Raw genomic sequence first — 22,221 nt, forward strand, 5'->3', positions numbered from 1 at the left:
ATGTCCAAAGGAGTAATGTGAATAAGCTGTGGACAAAATTGGTATAAAATTTAGTCTGTAACTGATGTCTTTAAATTTCAAACTAGCATGGGGATAACTTCTTGGGATTTGATTTCTGGGAGCTTCTTGGAGCTGTACTTGAATGAAAAGGGTAGATCAGGTGTCTGGTGATATTCTGGCCATGAAACCTTCTTCAGCCAGTTCCTAGGAAAGCCTCTTCTGTGGCTTCTAAAGGTGTTTTCTTTATTTGCTTATTTCCTTTCCATTTGGTGTTCATACCTAGAGTTTCCTCTCTGTGTCTAAAATAGTTCTTAAAGTTTTCTGATTGCTAGGCTGTTGTCATCACGAAGATGTTTGAGGTGTTCAAATTACAGGTGTAGATCCTGAAAGACAGGATAAATAACAGAGGCTTTTTATTTACTATTTTGTTTTAAAAGTAGTAGTAGAAAGCATTTTCCTCCTTGAAGCACTTGGAGTGCTGTCTGTAGAGTTTTCTGAGCTTTGAGAAAGCCTGAAGACAGTAAATACTGCCTTATTTTCATATCTGTGCTTCCTGCTGTTGAGTTCAGACAGGCTGAGACTGTAGTTTCATGGCTTGCCTAGTGGACTGCCTTATTTTTTTCCTGTATGAATGCATGAAAGTTTGTAAGCTGAGCTGATGTTACCTACCTTGATGCACTTAAACTTTAGTTGTCCTGTTGTCATTGCATTTATCTGGCCATGGAAAGGAACACACTGGTAAGGGACCTATTTTGCTTTGATGTTGTGGCTTGAGTTTGCATTTTGCTTATAAAGCTGTTGGATGTGGCAGGTGGGAAGGATATGGCAAGACAGGATGGCAACCTTACTTGTGCATCTCTGGCTTGATAGGGGGTTAAAAAAAAGCTGGGAGAACACCTATTTGCAAATTAAAATCTCAGTGTGTAATGCATTTAGGTACCATGCGATTAGGAGGAAACAGCAACTACCTGAGCAGTAGAACAATTCTGCACTCTGAGCTCACTTCAGGTATAGGGTTTTTTTCTTTTTTCTTTTTTTTCTTCACAGTCTCATTTCATCTCCCTACTGGAAATATGTTCCAGGTTTGCTGAGCTATAAATTGTTTTCTTAAGTCACTTTATGTAGTTGTTTTTTTAGAAGCTGACTTTTAAATCTGGGTAATTTCTAATGTGGTGGGTTGGGGTTTTTTTCCCCCTAAGTCCATTCTGGTTACTGTGGCTTAATTTGGACTTCTTAGAATCAAAGAATTATTTAGGTTGACAAGGACCTTTAGGATCATCATGTCCAACTGTTTCTTGGAGGAAATATGCAAGCTATTAGCACTATGAACCTTGGCAGCAAGAGGAAAATTCAAAAGGCTCTTCTGGCTACTTCTTGTGAGAGAGCCATAAAGCTCTGTTGTTTGGTAGTGCTAAACAATACGCAGAAAGCCCCGTCGCAGTACACTTGTGCACGGGTTTATTAACTTGCTGTGTCTGGAACCACGGAGGGTTCCAGATGGTGGCCGAGGAGGCAGTGCTGAATAGAGGGGCTGTTCCCAGCAGGCGGTACAGTCGTGGGAAGCATGAGAGGCATTGACTGGGGCTGCCTGGCTGCAGCGTGGAAGAGGGGACCTGGAGAAACTGCAGTAGAGGACACATTTTGGAAAGTGATTGTTGTTTGGAGTTAAGGGAAAAAGAGCAAAGAAATGTTTCTGACTATAACTGTGTGCAGTTTTACTTGATGTTGCATGTGAACATGTTGCATTTTTGATTTCTGCTGGCATGCTGGAGCATGAGGAAGGGACTCAAGACTTTGGCTTTCCAATATTTCCTTCCCTCTCCCTCCTAGACCACCTAGGCTGTTGTGTCGTCCTCTGTTGCAAGAAATTCATATTGGCCACTCTCTCTGAGCAGTGCAGCTCTTTGAGTGTCCAAATGAGAAGTGCAACAGTGTCCAACTGCACTTGGTGAGCCTACAAGTCTTACACTTGTCCTGGTTTTGAGTGGTCCAAGATTTGTCTTAACTCTTATCTTGTCTTCTGGTTGTTCTGGGAATAACCAGGCATTCATGAGAGATTGAGGTAACTGAATAAGCCCAGAAGCAACTGAGTTGGGTAAGAAATTTGGCTTTGTGACAGCACTGAAATTGGAAGATGGACATAGAGGTCACTTGAATTAACAAAAGTGAGATGAAGTGTTATCTCCAGGGTGAAATAGAAACCAAAGCACACTTTCCTAGATGAGAGAGCAGATTTTTTAATTACCTTGTCCTGTGTTGGTTTGTTTGGGTGGTTTTTGGTTTTGGTGGTGTGCTTTTTTTTTTGTTTTGTTTTGGTTTTGCTTTGGGGTTTTTTGGTCTTTTTTTGTTGTTGTTGTTTATTTGTGTGTTTGGGATTTTTGTTGTTTGGGTGGATTTTTTTGTGTGGTGTTTCTTGGTGGGTTTTCTTTTGTTGCTGGTTTTTTTGTTTTGGTTTGTTTTTTTTTCCAAGTGTTTGTCACGTAGGTTTCTTTTCAGTCCTATCTTCCTGGTCACAGGTTTGCTCCACAATTCTACTAGTGAGTTAAAAGCTGAAAACAGTGATATGTAACACATGTATGTGCAGCTCTTAAACATTTAATTCACTGAAGTCCTGCTGGTTTTTATCTGATCTTAGCTTCTTTAATCTCAGTATGACCTCTCAAGGTCTTGATATAACCGTGCTGTCTACTGTGGCTTTCTGTGTGCTGCTTCCTTGCTGTGCAGCATGCTGACATGAGGTGTAATTCAGCATTAGAACACTGAAAAGAAGTGGCAGAGCTCTGGGAGGGAGGCACCTCTGCATCACTGCTAAACACTGTGTTTCACTTTTCTTGCTGTTGTGTCTTTGATATGCCAGTGGTAGGTGAGTGTTTGAGCAGATAGCAAAAATGCACTTTTCTGTTCACCTGGGAGATGATTCCTTAATGCTGAGATTTAGACAGAGTGCAAGCTTGTTCTTTACTGATTTATATGAGCATAGTAATCAGAAATATTATTAGACAGCAATATTGTAACACTGAGCAAGTAAAACTTTAATGCTGAAGCCAGTAAAAACTTCAGTACAAGCTCAGGCTGGTATAAAGTCAGAAGCTTTCTGTGCAGTTTTTTCTCACCTGTCCTATGGACCATAACAGACTCTGGGGTACCTGCATAGGGTATGAATCGCAAGGCTCACCACTGTACTTTTACCTCAGGAAAAAGAAAAAAACCAAAACCAGCTTTTGCCTTGACAGAGATTTTTGAATACTCTGATGATGCCTAAAAGTACGTGACAAAGCATTTGGTAATATGGAAAATACAAGGTTGGGTGTGAGAGTAATCAAAACCTGGGAAATTCCAAAGGTATTTGTTCAGGTATTCTTAGATTAGGTAGGGGCTTATAACTACTTGCTTGAGTTTAATCTAAAGTAATTGACCACCAGGTTTCTCTGAGGATGGTGTTTTATCAGACAGAACAATTTGTCAGATTTGATGGAATGATGACTGTCTGCAGAGGTAGACTTGATTCATCCCCCAGGTTAGAGTGATTGGGTAAGAAGCCTGAAGTTCGTATGTGTTTGAGGTCAAATCTAAGGTGGGTTTTTTTTCCCACTTAGAGTAGTTTTCAGTGCAAGACCTCAGTTATGCACAGTTGTGTTTGCGCACTTGCATTATGACTGGTTTTTTAAGACTGCATGTTCAACCAGATGGTGATGTACGGGAAAGATGAGAATAATATAATAATATACAGGTATTTAGAGGATTTTGGTGTGTGTGTGTGTGTGTGTGTGTGTGTGTGTATATATATAAAGCCTGAGGATCTCATGCCTGGAGAATTTCAGGAAAGAGGTGGTGAAGTGCAAATATTTTAATGCCTTTAAGTAATATATGAGCTATCTTTCTTGCTTCTATTCCATTCTGGTTTTACCCAGGTAGTTGGAACAATGTAAAAATTCTATTAAGAAGTCACACTGTAAGGTAAATACTAGTTCTTCTGGGACTTTGGGATTTAAAATGACTATCTGTGTGGTGTGTGTCTGGTGGTGTAAGTCCTGTACTTGGAAACTGTAGTCTAAGTTAGCTGAAAATATGACATTAAAAGAAAATTAAAATTAGAACTTAATACTGATTTTTTTCTTTTCCTGATTTCTGTGATTCTGATTTGATTCTACTTTGTGTACATAAGGGGTAGTGCCACCACCTGCATCTATGAGTGCACTGTTGGCTTGTTGCATAGAAATACAGACACTGTGTACTTTTGGTAAAACCAAGCTTTTGGAGAGGCTGTCATGTGTAATTGGTGTCCTTCATGAAATGTAAAATCTGCTTCTGGTTGAACTAGTTCTGGAAAAACATTAGTTGCTTCTGTTTAATAGTAAACTGAGGCTAATCTTTACAAACACATTGGACACGTTTTTTTAAATTATTTTCTTAGGGAAATATTTTCAATACCTCCTTGCTTGGCAGATATTGCCAACTTTGAAGTCTTCATTATCTCTTAAAAGCAGTGACCTACTAACTGTTAAAACATTTTTTTTTTCAAAGAAAAACTTCACACAACACTCTACTCCCAAAAACCTTGTAAAAGGCTCTCATTTATGTGATGTCTCCTATTGGCTTCTCTTTTTTTTTCTCTTCTTTACACTTGTATGATTTTTTTGCCATCAGCTATTGGGCTATTTCTCAGCTGCTTCTATCCAGTGTTCTGGAGAAGGGAGAAGAGAGTGGTGTTTGTGTCTCAGGATCCCTTTCTTGGTTCTTTCCTTGCAGTGGACTGTTGGAGGTTCTAAAAACAAAAAAAAGGGAAAAGCGGGTAAGGCGGAGAAGAAAGGAGCCATGAAGAGACAGATGAACAAAGCTGCCTCTTCCGGCAGCTCGGATAAAGACAGCTCGGCTGAGAGCTCGGCCCCTGAGGAGGGTAAGATAACACACGTGCATTTATTTAGAGTGAGTCCAAGTGAACTTACCTGTTGTGCACCCTGAAAAGAAATGTTGCATGGTGATGTTGAAGACCATCTTCAAAGATTTTTAGTTGTGTAACTTACAGTCAGGGTAGCTTTGACATTTACTGTGGCTTAAAGTAATTCAGTGTAGCATTGCTGTGAGCTCTCCATTACAGCTACAAACTAAATGCTATTTCAGCTGAAGAATGAATGGCGTTTCATTACTGGACTTTCTCCTGGAAAATTCCTTGCTTCCTTCTAGCATGTCCTATCTATCCATGTGGGTAGCGTTTTTGATTCTCATTGACATATTTTCCCATCCCAAACTTCTTGTGATAACAAAGGGGAAAGGTACATGGTGTTTGTGATGCAAATAAGAGCTTATCTTTCATGCATTTGCTCTGAATTGGAATTCTTGTACATTTATGCTGACATAAAAGAAGAAAAATCATTCTATAACTTTGTCAGAATTTTTTTACATGAATATTGAATGCATTTCAATGCTGGGAAAACTTCCTGTCTTCTGGTTTCATCATGTCCATGATTGTTTGCAGGTGTTTACTTGCAATTTCCATTGATACTAAATAAGGAAGTTAAAAAAATATATGAAGGAGCTTACAGTTTTAAGTGTATCAAGCACAGCAGATTCAAAGGCATGGAGTGACTGCATCTGTATATACCAGTGCTTACAAATCACGGGTTTTCACAGTGTGAGCTTGCAAAGCTGGAAGTTTCCAGAAATATTAATACCAGAATGGAAGTGAAAGAAGGAATCCTAATAGCCCACTTTCGTAATTCAATGTAATTTAGTCAATTGAGATTGAGTCTCAGTCTCAATTTGAGATAATCAAAGTGCTTGGACTTGGATCAAGTTTAAAGGTGGTATTACCCAGTACTATAGGGGAGTCAGCTGTTTCCTAAACCCCTGTGTAGCTGGGAGGGCTTGTTACAGTAACAGGGCTAGTGTCAGGGCTTTGCCAGCCCTGAGGATATTGGTTTCAACTTTATCTCCTGGTGTAGCAATTCATAGTGTTGCAGTATTCACATGACTCATTTTGGTCCTTCAGGTTGCTATAATGAGTTGTTTCATGTGCAATTTTGTGGTGATTGATCATGGTGTTTGAGGTGTGTGCCCACAAATTCATGGCTGTATAAGCAACTTGTCAGGGACATAAGCATATGGGCATAGAAGTCTAACTTTAGGACTGCAACACATTACTAAAAGGCCTTTTAAATTTGTTTGTTCTACTAAGAATTTTTGTTATAACCCAGTTTGTATTCAAATGTAGTCCACTCATTTTATAATTTTTTTGCATACATATATTATGATAATTTCAATCTGGCCTTAAATTTCATTATACATGTGTTTTAGTATAGTGGAAGACAAGTGTAGAATTAATTCATGTTCTTCCTTGCTAATATGCTATAATAAAGTGGTTGGGCTTTGCCCCAGCTGAATCTCACTACCTTATATTTTTGATTTAGGAGAAGTCTCTGACTCAGAAAGCAACAGCTCCTCATCTAGCTCAGATTCAGATTCTTCATCTGAAGATGAGGAATTCCATGATGGCTATGGAGAAGACTTGATGGGTGATGAAGAAGACCGAGCTCGACTGGAACAAATGACAGAAAAGGAGAGAGAGCAGGAACTGTTTAACCGGATAGAGAAGAGAGAAGTGCTAAAGAGAAGGTGAATTTTATACCTGTTGGTATTTGGTAGCAAATTCTTTAAGGCTGTATAGGGAGTATGCTGACTGTGCTCCCTTGTTTAAGGTCCAAGCATTCAGCACTGTTAAGTGAGCTAAGCTTGGTTGTACATTTTTTGTAACTAAACTGTCCCTGAGTAGTTAAGAAGCACACAGCAGGAATTCTTCATATTCTTGTAGGAGACAGTATCTAAAAGTTTCTCAGCTGTTGAATATGCAGGGTTCTATCAGCTACCCTTGGAGTTATGTTACTGCTCCATAGGTTAGATGCCAGACAGTCAGAAGAGCTGCTTTTTCTTCACCTTTTTTCTATTAACTGTCATGTGCTGATGCTTTGGGAAAAGGCAAACAAAGCATAAGGTATACATGAGTTTCTGCAATTTTTCAGAAAACCATGGTGAAGCAGAGATCAGTGTTAGGGTTGCCTGTAAATGGATGTGAAACTGGTTTGGGCCCTAATAGAAGGTAGAGAGATACTGAAATAATGAGGAGTGTTGTTGGATATGTCCTTTTCATGGAATCTTTTGTGGATTTCTACCTTATGTACTGTTGTTTTGTCTGTAGCTCTTACACTGTCCAGGCAGCTTCTTTATAGTAAAGGTATTTTGCTTCCCATGTGTCTTAATCAAAAGGATTTGGCATGTATGGGACAAGGTTGCTCAAGTTTCTTTCTTCTTTAGTGCCTTCTCTTTTCTCACTTGGTGAGAAATTTCCCTAGAGGACTGACATCTGTTGAGTAAATCATGTCAATACAAGCAACTGCCAAACCCTGTTTGTCCAAGTCATAGCTAGAGCACTGCCTGCCTGCGTTGATTTTAACACCACATTCAGAATCTTATGTGGTCTGCTGCCCTCCTCAAAGGGATCAGAATGATTGTAAGTTTGGATTTAGATCATGCAGAAGGGCATCATATCTTTCAAATTTTACTCTCTGTTTCATGGTAACTGAGTGTCTCTGTTTTAGAATGAATGCTGGAGAATACTTGATACAAACAAGCTAAACAGTCAAAGCTTGAGTTACTGATTTAATCTTAAATGAATTTGTGCTGTCTGTGTAAAGTCTTGGCAGTTAGAACTAAGGGGGTGGTGGGGTAGTCATTTATGATAAGTTGAATCTTTCAAAAGCTCTTTGTATGCACATTGTGCTGTGAGTTCATTTGAATTACAGCAGACATTGCATCTGAAATAATGCCTGTGCCTTGTGTGTCATGCTTCATGTTAAAGGCATAAAGGGCAATGAGCTCATCTGACACTTCAGTTTGTTGTTTACAAAATCCAGGTGTAAAGGACTGAAGAAGAATAGACTGTGTAATGTGCATGTGGATAACACATTTTGAATTTCAGTTTTTGGAAGCTATTTTTTTTTTTCTTGTGTTTGTCCATATACACACTTCACTAAAGCAATGACCAGTCCAGGGTGCAGTGGAATCTCAGTCTCGGGTCTGTTCCATTGAAATGACTACTCTTCTGAATTCAGTTGCTGAAAATAAGACATCAGGGTGATACATTTCGTGAAGGTAGACTTGGAAATGCCTAAATTATTCTGCAGAAACTGAATCTGATGAGAATTCAGCTGCTGGAGGACTTGAAATGTAGCAGTTGTTCTTATAAAAACCAGTGCCAGTAAAAAGGTGAAGTTTAAGCATGAAAAAGTTAGCATGATAGTGGCTTTAAAGAAAAAAAAAATCTTCAGGCGTTTAGGTTCAAATTATGTGAAATAGCTACATGATTTTAGAGTTGTAGGCAGCATGCAATGATCGCTGCACTGGCAAAGAGGAAGATGGAGTAAGGACATATTTCTGTGGAATAGTAATTTCTACATGATCTCATCAACCCTTTATGTTAGTTCTCTGTAAGACTGCACTTGGTGTGCTCAGCTTTTCTTCACTATGTTTTATTGGGGGAGGGAGGGGATGGGAATAGGGGACAGGATAACATACAAGGGACAAGCAACAAGTAGTTGAAGTGTTACTTGCAGCCTAATAGCAATTGTGATAGCATCTGAGCAACCCTTTGCTCTCTCAGGAAGAGCATTCTTTCATACATTGTTTTTGTTCCAATAACCTCTACTAGATTTGAAATCAAGAAAAAACTAAAAACAGCAAAAAAGAAAGAAAAGAAAGAGAAAAAGAAAAAGCAAGAGGAAGAGCAGGAGAAGAAAAAACTCACGCAGATCCAAGAATCCCAGGTAGGAAATGAAACTGTTCTTGGTAATAAGCCCTTTTTCCTTGGTGAAAGGAGATAGGATATGGCCTCTCTACCCCTAAGGTTTTCCCTTAATGTCAAACAGTGTAGTAAGCAGATCAGAATTTAGTTAATATGTATCCTCAAGCTATCTTCAGTTTTTCATTTAAGGAAGTTAACATCTTGGGGCTATTGAGGGGTCTGCTGATACTACTTTAATGAAAAATACAAAGTTGCAGCCATGTCTGCAGTTGCTGTGATAGCCGTCCAGTGTGAGAAGAGCAACCTTTTATAGTTCCTTTAGCCAAACTTCTGTAGTTCAGTCTGAAACATTCCATGGTCTTCTTGAAAAGTTTGAGAGAGCAGACTAAAAACTGCTCAGCTATCGTATTAATTATTTTGCGTGCACATACATACAGTGGCAAAGATGCTTAGTTTCCTCTGGCAGGGATATTAAGGAAAAGCTTGAATGCCAGGAGGAGCAGGAAGTAGTTCTATAGTTTTTCCTACCTCCAGTAAAAAGAGGACTACACTGGTTTTTGAGGCCAGGCCTCTGTAACTGAACTGCGGTTTCAAATAGTGAAGATTCTGCCATTAATATAGAGTCCGGGCAGGCAGGTTCCCAGAGTGGGATGAGATTCATCTTGCCTAACTTCAGCCATCTAAGAACCAGTTGATTGTTTATACTTTTTATTGGCTATTGTTTTATGCAATGGAAGAGGGCATCTTCAGCTGACAATTCACTCTGTGTTATTTTCTAGTGAAACAGATGTTTAACACCTAAAATCAAATTGGTTGAGATGAGTTTTCCCTTAGGCACACGTTGAATGGAATGAATCACATTTCCCTACTCCTTCAACCCCATATATGTACATGTGTGTATACTTTAATAGTCCATTTACAACACACAAAGTCTACTCGCAAATACATATATGCATGTGTAAAAGGATCTTATTTAGAGTTCTTTTACAGTGCCTTGCAGACATTACTTCAACTTTGCTGAAATGACTGTCTTGTGCTTATAGAGGCTGCTTTCTCTATAGAGATAGACCTGTTAGAAATGGAAAATACAAGAAGACTTTAAACAGATTTGGATCCAATGCACAGATTTTATAAGCAACTTTATTTCTGCTTTAAGTATTTTTTAACATAATTTTTTTCTTTGCTACTAAATGAAAACTAGTGCTTTGATTTGGCCTTGCAGAAGCAGCAAATGAGAAGACTATTCATCCAGTTTTTCCTCATTTTATGTTATTTGCTGAATTACTTGTTTTATTTCTCTAGTCCTTTTTTAACTTAAAGGAGGAATTTTGAGACTAAGACTTGGTGGCAGAAATGTTGAACTATAAATATGTTCATTATTTTGTTACGAAGCGGAATAAAGAAATATGCTCCAGGTTGATTTCCCTCTCTAGCTTCCATAAAAAATGAACTGAAAAAAACTGATTTCAAAAAGGAATAAGTTAGTAATTTCTATTTGAAAAAAATTCAAAGTACGCAAACAAATTTTTGGTTTGATGATTTTCAGCTTATGGATTTATGGTGTCGGGGGATTTTCTGTGTATGTTTTTAGGTCATGTCACATAACAAAGAGCGGAGATCAAAGCGGGATGAAAAGCTAGACAAGAAATCTCAGGCAATGGAGGAGCTAAAAGCAGAAAGAGAGAAAAGGAAGAACAGAACAGGTATGAAAGGATGTTGCTCTTGCTACAGTTTTTGAGGCAGCTTTCTGAAAGCACTACTTCCTGTTTCAAATTAATGCAACAATCCTACACCTTGGAGTGAATGAATTCCATGTCTGTGTTTTCCTTGGTCTTTGCCCAACATGACCACCTAGGGTGATACTTGGCAATTTACTACTGATTGAGTATTTCTCACCCCTGCCCCTCCCTGGAGTGGCCTAAAACCAGAACCTTCATCACAGTCCACTGAATGGTTCTTAATTAGGTTTAGTTGATGTGTCTGAATTGGTCACTTGGATTCAGATTTTTAATCTCTGAATCATTCAAACTCCTGCTTATTGTACTTGTGATACCCTGTCTACATTTGCTTTTTTCTTCACTGGCACATCATCTTGTTCATCTTGCCACTGACTTTTGATGCAGCCATTTTTTTTACTCTGCTGGATTTTTTGTAATCCTCTCCAAACATGAGGGTTTTTTATTTTTCCTTATAAAATAACGAGTTGTCTGATCGTAATAGTTTTTTTCTTGTATATCCAGTTGTTACACCCATCTTGAATTACTATGTGCAGTCAAATTGGGAGACTGAAATTAAGTACAGCTGAAGTTTAGGATGATTTTAAATACTTCATGTATATGCAAAGAGAGAAGTCAATGAAGTGCGCAACTTACTAGTGGATTTGAACATGTGCCACCTGTATCTAGTGTAAAATTAATACCTGTCTGCCTCTTGGATTTTTTTAAAGCAATTAAGGTTCTGCTCTTATAGGGAAGCATTTAATAAGATATTTATAGTTTGCTTTTCCTTGTTCTCTGTCCTTCACCCAGCTGAATTGCTTGCAAAAAAACAGCCATTAAAAACTAGTGAAGTATACTCTGATGATGAAGAGGAGGAGGAGGATGATAAGTCTAGTGAGAAAAGTGATCGCTCATCCAGGTCGTCATCCTCTGATGAAGAGGAAGAGTAAGTAGTAAACGCTGGGCTATGATTACTTGTGAGTATGTTCAGAAATAGAGGTCTACTTTAGTTAGACGCTTGCTGTTTTAGAGGATTGCTCGGGGCAGTTCAGTGTCTCTAAAGCGTTTTTGCCTCTGGGCACAATTGCATTGCTCAGATTTGAGTCCTTGGCACTATATCATGGTTCATGGGACTTGTTTACTTTGGGTAGGTTTGCAACTTCAGTTCCCTGCTGTCAGGTTTAACCCAAACTACACCGTTGTGTACTGATTTGTTTAGTCCTGCAGTTCAGCAGCTGCAGAACTCTAGCATATATCTGGGCAGATACGTGTGCTGGTTTATCTTAAAGCATTAGTCTATAAACTGCCTTGGTGTGTGTCTTTCTGCTTTCTGGTAGCAGGGGCAGTATTTAATAAGTCTAGGATTTCACATTAAGCTCATGCTGCACCTTACTCAGGACCCCCTTTTTGGGCTTTGGTTATTTCTCTACTTTTTTCTTTATTCCCTTTATTACCTTTCTCCAATCAGGAAAGAAGAAATTCCTCCCAAGTCCCAGCCAGTGTCCTTGCCTGAAGAGCTGAACCGAGTACGGTTGTCGCGGCACAAGCTGGAGCGCTGGTGTCACATGCCCTTCTTTGCCAAGACAGTCACTGGCTGCTTCGTCCGTATTGGCATCGGCAATCACAACAGTAAACCTGTTTATCGGGTGAGCTGAGCTCTGAGGGATTTAGTTCTTTTTTGTGTGCTGTAATAAAATATTTGCAGCTTATCAGGTCTCAGGTACCAGTGACTGATTAAAAAAAGATTGCTTATAACCAGAAAATGTAATTGCTGCCAAAGAGGTGAAGGAGACTGGTTTAAGAACAAATAAATCTGTGTGACCACCTGTGAGGGGAGGAGATAAATTTAGTGACAGAGATGGAGCACTAAAAAAGCCTCATCTTCCAGTTTTGGTTCTTATAATTTGTATTATCATGTCTTATCTTTTGTGTTGCAAACTAGTTTCAGACTCTGCTTAGACCAAGTAAGGATGAATAAGATTCATTCCTTATTTCTAGGACTGTTCTCAAGTTATTGTGTGGTCTTGACTCTTTTTTTACAAAGTTTGTAGTACACCCCTGTGCCTTCAGAAGAGACTGCATTGAGAACACAGTTTTGTTTTTCTGTTTCATTGCTGTAATCATAGGATCAAATAATAGTCTCTAAAATTGCCTTAAAAAGGCCTCTAGAAAGGGTTGTGGTTAGTATCTGAGCAGCAGTAGTGTATATTTAATTTGAAACATATGTTAACCCGAACCAACATTATTTGAGAAGGAAATAGGAAAGGTAGGAGAGTGTACACTATTTGGGCAGGAAGGCAGAGAAGATACAAAAACTGCATCAGGCATTCAGATGGTGTAATTTATTAACTCAAAAATTATGTATGAAGCAACTCATTCAGTACCTGATAATGTGTACTGAAGTGTCTTGCTTTCCCTGATCTGGTTAGAATTGTTAGCTAGATTAAAGTTGTATATTTCTAATGAAAAGGCTTTAATATGCCAGATACATTCCAGGAACATGAAAAAAAAACCCCTAAACCTCTCTTGCATCCTTCTTCTCATATATTTTACTCCGTGATACAGGTTGCTGAAATAACTGGTGTGGTAGAGACTGCAAAGGTTTACCAGCTTGGTGGCACACGGACAAACAAAGGCCTACAGTTGCGGTAAGATACGAAAGGAATCCTCTTTAGTTCATAAATCAGTGTCCTTTTCATAGCAAATAATGGTCTGTGTGGGATTTGAAGGTGAGAACTGAAAAGTAGACTGAGCCTTGTCATGCTGCTTAGTGCTAGAATGTTTGGGTTGGATTTATTTGGTTTTTTTCCCTCCTTGTGTGGCAGAAATTATAAAATACCCCAAAAATTTCATGCAGGGTGTTATGATTATGTTGAGTTGTGGTTGTTTATTTTTGGACTTCTTTAATCAGATTACACATATAGATCCAATGTCACCACTTTACACCATCACAAGGGGATGTTTTGCATTCTATTGTTGCAGGCATGGCAGTGATTCACGTGTGTTTCGCTTGGAGTTTGTCTCAAATCAGGAATTTACTGAAAGTGAATTTATGAAGTGGAAGGAAGCAGTAAGTTTGCCAGACTTCAGTTTCTTCTTAGCAGCTTTCTGCCAAACATACCTTAAGTAGAAAGTAACTCTGTCTTGTGTTTAGATGTTCTCTGCTGGGATGCAGCTACCCACGCTAGATGAGATAAACAAGAAGGAAGTGTCCATCAAAGAAGCCCTCAACTACAAGTTTAATGATCAGGACATTGAAGAGGTAAATGGTGCATTATAGTGAAGCTGTGTCCAGGCTTAAAAGTGACAGAAATTCATGCAGTAGTAGTTACAAAGCAAAATGATCATGGTATTTGCTTTCCAAGAAGGAAATAAAGGGCTCAAAAGCAAGTTTCATAACTGGATAGAGTAATTCGGTGATCCTGCTGTTGTTTCATGTTCAGTCCTTCTTTTCTTCATCATTTATGCTGTTATCTCCTCTTGAACTTTTGTTGCATATCTCTGAACTCCTGAGTATGGCAACTTAGTTCTCAAGTTCTAAAAAACTTTACAGCATCATGGTAGTTGCCTTTATCACAGGTTTTGCAGTTTTGTACTTGCTTGGTACTGACCACAGATGATTAGCATCAGGCTTTTGTAGGTAGTGAGGAGAATGGAGATGTAACTCATTACCAGAGGCACAAACTAAAAAATGGAACCTTCAGAGCATATGTCAAATTCTGTGGCAATAAATAAATTTCTTAAGTGATACTCATCTGTTGCTTCTAATGTCCAAGTACTGAAATAGAGATTTCATATTTGCATATTCATGTTATTTTCTCTGCATCTTACAGATTGTGAAAGAGAAGGAAAGGTTCAGAAAAGCACCTCCAAATTATGCCATGAAGAAAACTCAGCTATTAAAGGAGAAGGTGAGAGATCAGATGATGCCTGCAAGATTTATGCAGTCTTTGATTTCAGAAAAGAGGAGCTCATCTGGATTGGCAGTAGTCAGCAGTAGGCTCAAGTTTAACTGTGCAGCTGGAAGGGGGTTGCTGAGATCAGAATACTCAGAATGCAGTCAGCTATTGCACTCTTGTTTTTTTAGGGGCAGTTGCCAACAATTTATGCTATCTCTTCTTGTGTCCGTTGAACAAGGTCTTTAACTAGTCTGCCTCAGAAATGTTTCCTTTTTTATTAGTGTTTTTCTTTTTCTTTTTGGGTTTTTTGAGTCCGTTTATGTTGTTGTTGTTGTTTTTTGTTTTGGTTTTGTTTGTTTTTGTTTTTAGAGTGCCTCATAATAGTGTTTGAAAGTTGATTTCCTCTTCTTATTTTAAGATAGGAAAAACAGAAGTTGTGTTACATTTTTTACTGAGGGGTAACTGAATTGTCACTTTATGCCTGGTAATTTCTATTGGAAAAAAAAGAAGTGGCTGAAAGGTTTACTTGCCACAAACTGTTTTTACCTGTAGTCTTCCTGGAATAAGTAGACCTAACTGCATAAAAGCCAAAGCCAAGAAGTGAAGAAAAGGAGCAGTCTAAAGTATCTCTGAAGATAGGACTGCACAAATAGAACCAAAACTTGTTTGTCTTTCTCGAGATATTAAAGCTTCATATCCAGTAAAACCCAAGAGTTTTTATTAACGTGCATTTCTTGTTTCCTTGGTTTAACTGTCTTTTTGTTGTCACTATTTTACTATGCACGAACATGTAAATTATTAGGTTCCCGTCAGAGGGAGTGCAGTTGCTTTTTGTTGTCACCAGGTGGCGCAATAAGCTGTTGTCGTGCCTCGGGGGATTGTGCTCCCTGAAGTAAATAGCATTGGCAGTTGTGGAAATAATTCTTTTCGTGATGTGCTAAATGGGGATGTTAAATTTTAATAAAACTTGTAACTTAAGTAATCTAACTGACCTGTCCTCCCCATGCTGGGACTGGTGTTCCTACTTCCTCCTTAGTGTAAGGGTTTTCAGAGTTCTTCAGAATAAGAAATCCAGTTTTGTCCTGAGCTGTAAGGAAAGTGCAGCTCTTCATTGTACTCTTACCATGCAGGGAAGAACATTCATGACTGAAGTAGGGTTGGCTGACTGATTCATGGATATATCCGTTGTCTTTCTGAGTAATTCTGGATAGAGAGTAGTGCCTAATGAGTTCCCATTTGGTTGAAGGCTATGGCTGAGGATTTGGGGGACCAAGATAAGGCCAAGCAGATTCAAGATCAGCTTAATGAACTTGAAGAGAGAGCAGAGGCCCTGGATCGTCAACGAACAAAAAATATTTCTGCAATCAGGTAAGAAGCAGATATGGGAATTTTCTTTCTTAAATAGTATCAAACAGTATTTTAAAAAGAGAAACTAATGCATTAACAAGTTAACTGCAGGATTTTGTTCCTTTTTTCGTGTACACTGTGTTAATGTGTATTGTAATGGCTTTGTTAGTTCTTGTCTATCTTCACTTTCTTGTATCTGTCATGCAGTTAGAAGTGTAAAAAATGTAAACTCTCTTCTATGTACCCCAGGGGGCAGTTGCATTACAATAAGAGTAATTTGTGGTCAGGATGAAGCTGCAAGAATGCTTTCAGCTGTTTTGCTGTTTAGAGACTGATAAATGACAGTCACTTTCTTTTTCTTTCCCCCACCCTCCTTTTTTTCCATTCTGCAGTTACATCAACCAGAGAAATAGAGAGTGGAATATCGTTGAGTCTGAGAAGGCTCTTGTGGTAAATAGTGCTGAATTAATACTTTTCTACAAGTAGAGATGAAATGATGCAGAGAGGGATAATTGCATGGCAAAGTCACTAATTTTTTTAAATTATCTGTAAAATCTTTTTCATATAGGCAAATGACATGATTTGAAAGCACATAGCTTTATCCTTTGGCTCAATTCAGTTATCAGCAGATTAGTCACTATAAGAGTGACTTAATGCTTTTTATGTGGGAAAGAAAATAAGTCTCCTCATAAAGGAGACTTCAGATAATAAGAGTGAAGGAGATATTAGGTTATTCATAGTTACATTTTTATTAAGGAAGAGTTAAGCTTGTTAACAAATGCTTAAGCATTAACCTTCCTGAGAGTTGTGTGCCTATTTTCTGTTGTTGCATGCAATAAGGACAGTTTTTTCCTGTGAAGCACAGGATGATGAGTGCATTAAAATCTTTCTAATCTGTAATGTTGTTGCTGGTTTTTCTCTGATCTCAGTATTGTATATAGCAGATGAGTAATTGCATGGATGGGGGGCTGTGGGAGGATTTAAAAGAGTACAAGTAGCAAACTCTGCAAAACCATGTGCTATGTCTTCTCCAGGCTGAAAGTCACAGCATGAAGAACCAACAAATGGACCCCTTTACTAGGCGGCAGTGCAAGCCCACAATAGTGTCTAATGTGAGTGTAAACTTAAGTTCAGTTGAGGCAATTTGTTGAAAAACAGAAACCAATGTAATGCAGAATGTAGGAACAAAAATTCCCAACTGTGCCATATGCTATTAACACCCTGAATGCCAGTGTGAGATACAGCTGAGTGAGATCCTGGTCCCTCTTCTTTTTTAATACAAAGTGTGAAGGACATAAGTGATGTGGGTATGTACTGCAAAAGCAACCATGGTTGAGACTTCTGTTGTGAGTTCATCCATGTTGAATTATTCAGATTTAGTTAGCTCTGGGAAGACAGTTTGCTTTAGGTGTGAGTTTCACTTTTAATTAGCTGAAAGTTTCTTGAAAAATCAGTTTAGGGTGAGAGGAGAACAAACATTTTGGGCCTGTGATGGATGAAGTAGTTCAACACAAACCTCCCTCGTGATACTGTGGCAGCCTGCAGTCCCTCTGTATATAACTGATGAGTAGCAAGATGATCACCTCCTCTTTCTCAGTAATCTGGCCTTGTTGAGGTCTGTTCTGGAATACTATGTGGTTCTGGTGTAGGTACCTAAAAAACCAACTGTTCAGGTTGGCTTTCATCAGTCTCCACAAACCAGCAAGGAAACAAAAGAGAAATTCTGTTGCAGGGCTTGAATGAAATATTTCTGAAATACTTCTTTATTAAAAAAGAATTGTAACTGAGTAGCTTTACTATGCTAGAGAACTATTAGTTAACGAAAATAGTCTTCTGTAGATTTCTTGTCTGTGTTTCAGGCAGAACTGTAAGCTGAAAGCAAATGCATATTAAGTAGCATTAAGAGTAGTCACAGAAACAAACCGTATAATCAGGAAATGTATTTCTGGTTTCTTTCTGAAGATGATTTTTAGTTTGTTATTGTCAGATAATGTCAGGATGATTTCAGTAGCCTTCTGAGATTCTTAAAGATTGGTGAATGCATATACAGTCTCTTATGGCTTTAGATTCATGGATATAAACAGTGTTTAAACAAAATGTAGTTCTAGTTTTGCAAATTTAAATGCATGGTTTTTTTATTTTTATTGTTGCCTAATATTTCACCTTTGCAGTCCAGAGATCCTGCTGTCCAAGCTGCCATCCTTGCCCAGCTAAATGCAAAATATGGATCTGGTGTGTTACCAGATGCTCCAAAGGACATAAATAAGGTAAGTTTCCATTTTGGTCTCTGTTATGTTCCTCACACCATCATCCTTTTGCTCTGTGAAGCTTGTGAGTAATAGCAGGTGTGCATGCTTCAGTTCTAGAACAGGGTATCCTGTAGAGCTTTATTATAAAAAGCAATAATTTCTTGGTTGCTGGAAAAAGGAAATTGAAGTTGCTCCAGCAGTATGAAAGCTACACTAACTGTGTTTATGACAGAAGAGTTGAAAAAACATTTTTATCTCTATTTTTGTGGCCAGATAAGGTTTGGAGACTTACCTGTAGTTTTCATTTCAGGGTCAAGGAAAAGATAAAGATGTGAACTCTAAATCAGCTAGTGACCTCTCAGAAGATCTTTTCAAAGTGCATGACTTTGATGTAAAGATTGATCTTCAGGTTCCCAGTTCAGGTAGGTGTTCCATCTGAGTTTGGGAATTTGATTGTCCAGCCCATTTTGATAGAACTTACTTCTTCTGGAATAATTCTTTCAAAGATTTTGTGGGCTTTTGGAAATGGGAGTAAGGACACTTTACCATCTTGGCAAGTATCTTGAACTGAAGAGGAGGGGATGTGTGATAGTGACATCCATTTCTTTCATTACTTGAAGGATTAGATCTGCAGTTTCTTGGAGGGCAGTAGTTTAGGAAGTACTGTAAGAATGCGCAAAGACAAACCTTGTCAAGAAGCAAGAGCAGAAGTTGTTTTTCCGAATGAGGTCAACTCTGGATGTAAGACTAGAGAATGAGGCAGGAGTTCAAGAACAAGAGATTTTGTGTAACAGCTAGTGAGAGTTATGGACTTGAGAGTTAGCAAGGAGATGTGGGTTAGGCACTGAAGAGAGAAGGATGAGGAACACAGTTTTCCTTGGAACACCACTTTGGCATCTTATTTTGTAGGCAGTCTCCTTCCTTAACAGAAGAATCCGGAGACTGATAAAAATGCATGTTGTAGACATAGATAGAATGTTTGACTTTTTCCACTTACTATCTGTCTCTGGATTAATATACAGAGTCAAATTTGCATGTGCTGCATCTATGAGTATAAGCTCCCCGATACTGTCTGTATTATTTACTGAAGATGTGTACTAGAGAAGCCAAACATGATTTTGTGGTGAAGTTGTCAGCAAAAACAACAAGTAAAAATTTTGCATGTAGTTTTATCCTTACTGTTTTCTTGTCCCCAACAGAATCTAAGGCACTGGCCATCACCTCCAAGGCTCCTCCAGCAAAAGATGGTGCCCCTCGGCGATCATTGAACTTGGAGGACTACAAAAAGAGACGGGGGCTTATTTGAGCATGCCCACTCTGCTGCTTCTGATCCTGCATGCTCCATGATGATGTCCTACTTTTTCTTCCTCCCTTTTCAGTTCTCCCTTCTGGGTTGGAGCAGCAATAGAGCTGGGAAGAGACTCTTTAAAACTGCCAGTCATCTGTAACATAAACCATTCAACTATTTACTGTATAGACCTCCCTTCCTGCCCTTTCCTCTGCTCCCCTCACAAATGTGGATCTGTGCTATTTGGGGTTTTCCCATTTCTTTTAGTTTGAGTTTTGTTTTTATTTTGTTGATGCAGCTCGTTGGTCCACTCTGTGTTCAGTATTAGCCTGAGGTCTGGATTTCCATAGGAATCTCTTGGCAGTTGCAGAATCAGCACTTGGTGATCTCCCCTTATATACCACCACAGACACAGTGAATAAACATTGGCGCAAGACCTTTGTGGCTGGAAGGTCATCTGCACTTTCTCCCTCTTCTTCCTCCTTCATCCTAGCTTTGGAGAAGGGAATCTTCAAAAACTGGCCTAGGTTCAAAGTGTAAATTTTTTTGGGAGGATTGTGTGACTTTTTTTCAGGTGTTTTTTATCATTTTTAAGCTGCAGTACTATTTGTATCCGTCTGTCACAGTTCTTTACGGCTGTTTGAATTTCTACCAGCTGTATTTGAGCATCTGAAATTGCAAGAAAGAAACTCATTAAATGTGATTCTTCTTACTAAAACGGCTTGGCTGATATAGCTATTTAACTTCATGTTCTCTTTTTTAATTACACTTAACTGATGAGAAAGAGGTACACAGCTCTTAATGTGGGACTTGTCATCTATAGCACATCCAGACTCTACAGCTGTAACTGGGTGAAGTAGCTTTTTATGGAGTGATCCTGGGGAGCTCATTTGGTTGGGCTTTAGTTTCTTCTCCAAGCCTTCAATATTACATATTTGTTAAGTTAACATGTCTTCACTGTCTTCACTGGACTCCAGCTTACTTTGTTTCTTGCTTTCTCAACCATTTAAATGGGGCATCTATCAATAAACAGAATTTTTTAAAAAAATCACATACTAGGGAAGGGGAAGGACATAATAGAAAGATCAGTGGGTAATATGAGAGGTAGATGATGGACATTTTTTATATATAAACTGGTACAAGTGGAGTGCAACACGAGCACAAGAATTATATGGCTTTATGGAATATTTGACTAGGCACAAATTGACAGCTAAATTATCACTCAGGTGTAAAAAAGAAAAAAAATTCAAATGTAAATATAAGTGACATTTAACAAAGAACTTTTCCAAACAAGATACAACTGAATATATGAAACTAAGAACTAAATTAAAAGAGAATTAGAAGTCTAAAAGGTAAGAGGCCCTCGTTCAGGTAAGCGTGCAAGCATGTGTGTGTTCCTACTCAGGCCAGTACATATATAACAAGCACTGAACTGAATAGGAATGTTTCTGAGGGACTCTAAGGAGCGAAAATGCAATGCTCTTCTTGTGTCAGAGCATTGCTGTTTTTCTGAAATCATACACTGGTTATCTTAAAACCTGTGTTTGATACTTTCTTGTTGGATTCTTAATGAAATTTTAATCTAGTTCTTATTTAACTTTCTCTTCCTTTTTTTAATAGTAGCTTTAAAGAAACATCATGTAATATGTGCAGATTGATTCTACAAACTGTGTATAAAAAGAAAATCAAAGTATGAAGCCTACCATGTAAACAAATAAATAGAAATATTTCAGTACTTATTTACTGAATAGTCCATAGTTCTAGGACATGTGGATTATTCTGTAAATATGTAATCATAGACTACTTTATTTGATGGCCTATTTTAGCAGCTTCTCGGGAGTTACAGTAGGCTGTCACATATACATACTTATAACTTTTTAAGATTGGATTTATGGGATGTACCATCATAACTTCATGGGAAACATTGTGATTCACTGTGTAGATAAGCATTTGATATGATTTGGTTTTTTCAACAGCTAAAGTGATTTGTGATTAAAAAAATATTAAGCTTACTTGGCAATAGACGGTTTTAAAAATAATCACTCTCTAGCGGTTTGCAGAAGTAATTGCCAAATCGAACAGTTCAGGAATTGATTTTTTTCCACAGAAATGCCTCAGAGCTCTGAGATGCAGTGACAAGTGGTCTCTAAAGGTAAACTTAACCCATATACACTATTTTTAATATGCTTGGCCTTGATGTATTTTTAGTTAACTTCTACATTTGGTAACACAAGACTATCTGTAAAACACCAAACTATGGATGAAATCCATACAGTGTTGCAAGTAACTTTTAGTAGAGAAAACTGAAACACAGGAGATGCAGTGAGTTTAGGATGCCAATCTGAATGATGGACTATGTCCTAGTTATCTGCAATTATAAAGCTGCCACTTACCTTTTCAAAGTCTCTGGGTTTTGCTAAAATACTGTTTTTCAGAGAAGGCAACCATCAGTAAATTATGCAAACCTCTTATATTGAGAATAATACATGAAGAAAGTACTCTTGAATAGTTACATAATTGTATGAAAGCTGTAATCTTTTTTCCTTTAAGTGCATGTAAAGGTGAGTGACTATACCTCCCACTTGTTAGAGAGGGAGAGATTTGTTTACTTTGTTTCATTGGTGTCCTAGCATAGTTCATCACAATTGTACAGACTTATATAAATAAACTTGGTTTGTTGGTTTAATAAGGTTGATTGTTTATCCCTTGATCTGAGGTGCTAAGGGTTTCCTGTCTGGATGTTGTTTTTTCAGAAACTGACACTATTATATTTAAATTTGACTATTATATTTAATACTAATATTATGAAATAATTAATGAAAAGTAAGCCCTCTTTCTTTGCAAGAGCAGCTGTTGATTCCTGGATCACTCTCTAACATCTGGAGTTGGTCCTTATCACTAGACTCAAATGGAGCCTCTTGGACGG

The 22,221-nt window shown here is 38.2% G+C and overlaps 1 protein-coding gene across 1 annotated transcript in view; it reads left to right on the forward strand.

Moving 5' to 3' along the window:
* The window catches only part of RTF1 (RTF1 homolog, Paf1/RNA polymerase II complex component), a 28,352-nt gene extending 6,368 nt beyond the window's left edge, over positions 1-21,984 (forward strand). The window contains exons 3-18 of the mRNA XM_059849476.1: positions 4,750-4,897; positions 6,408-6,612; positions 8,702-8,816; positions 10,386-10,497; positions 11,323-11,458; positions 11,981-12,158; positions 13,078-13,160; positions 13,495-13,582; positions 13,667-13,774; positions 14,346-14,423; positions 15,658-15,779; positions 16,151-16,208; positions 16,793-16,870; positions 17,930-18,025; positions 18,318-18,429; positions 19,207-21,984. Of these exons, the coding sequence (XP_059705459.1) occupies positions 4,750-4,897; positions 6,408-6,612; positions 8,702-8,816; positions 10,386-10,497; positions 11,323-11,458; positions 11,981-12,158; positions 13,078-13,160; positions 13,495-13,582; positions 13,667-13,774; positions 14,346-14,423; positions 15,658-15,779; positions 16,151-16,208; positions 16,793-16,870; positions 17,930-18,025; positions 18,318-18,429; positions 19,207-19,313 (1,824 nt within the window). The 3' untranslated portion in view covers positions 19,314-21,984. The remainder of the gene's footprint in view (positions 1-4,749; positions 4,898-6,407; positions 6,613-8,701; positions 8,817-10,385; positions 10,498-11,322; positions 11,459-11,980; positions 12,159-13,077; positions 13,161-13,494; positions 13,583-13,666; positions 13,775-14,345; positions 14,424-15,657; positions 15,780-16,150; positions 16,209-16,792; positions 16,871-17,929; positions 18,026-18,317; positions 18,430-19,206) is intronic.
* The last annotated feature ends 237 nt before the right edge of the window (positions 21,985-22,221 follow it).

Source organism: Haemorhous mexicanus, chromosome 6, assembly GCF_027477595.1.
Source record: "Haemorhous mexicanus isolate bHaeMex1 chromosome 6, bHaeMex1.pri, whole genome shotgun sequence".
NCBI classification, from domain to species: Eukaryota; Metazoa; Chordata; class Aves; order Passeriformes; family Fringillidae; genus Haemorhous; species Haemorhous mexicanus.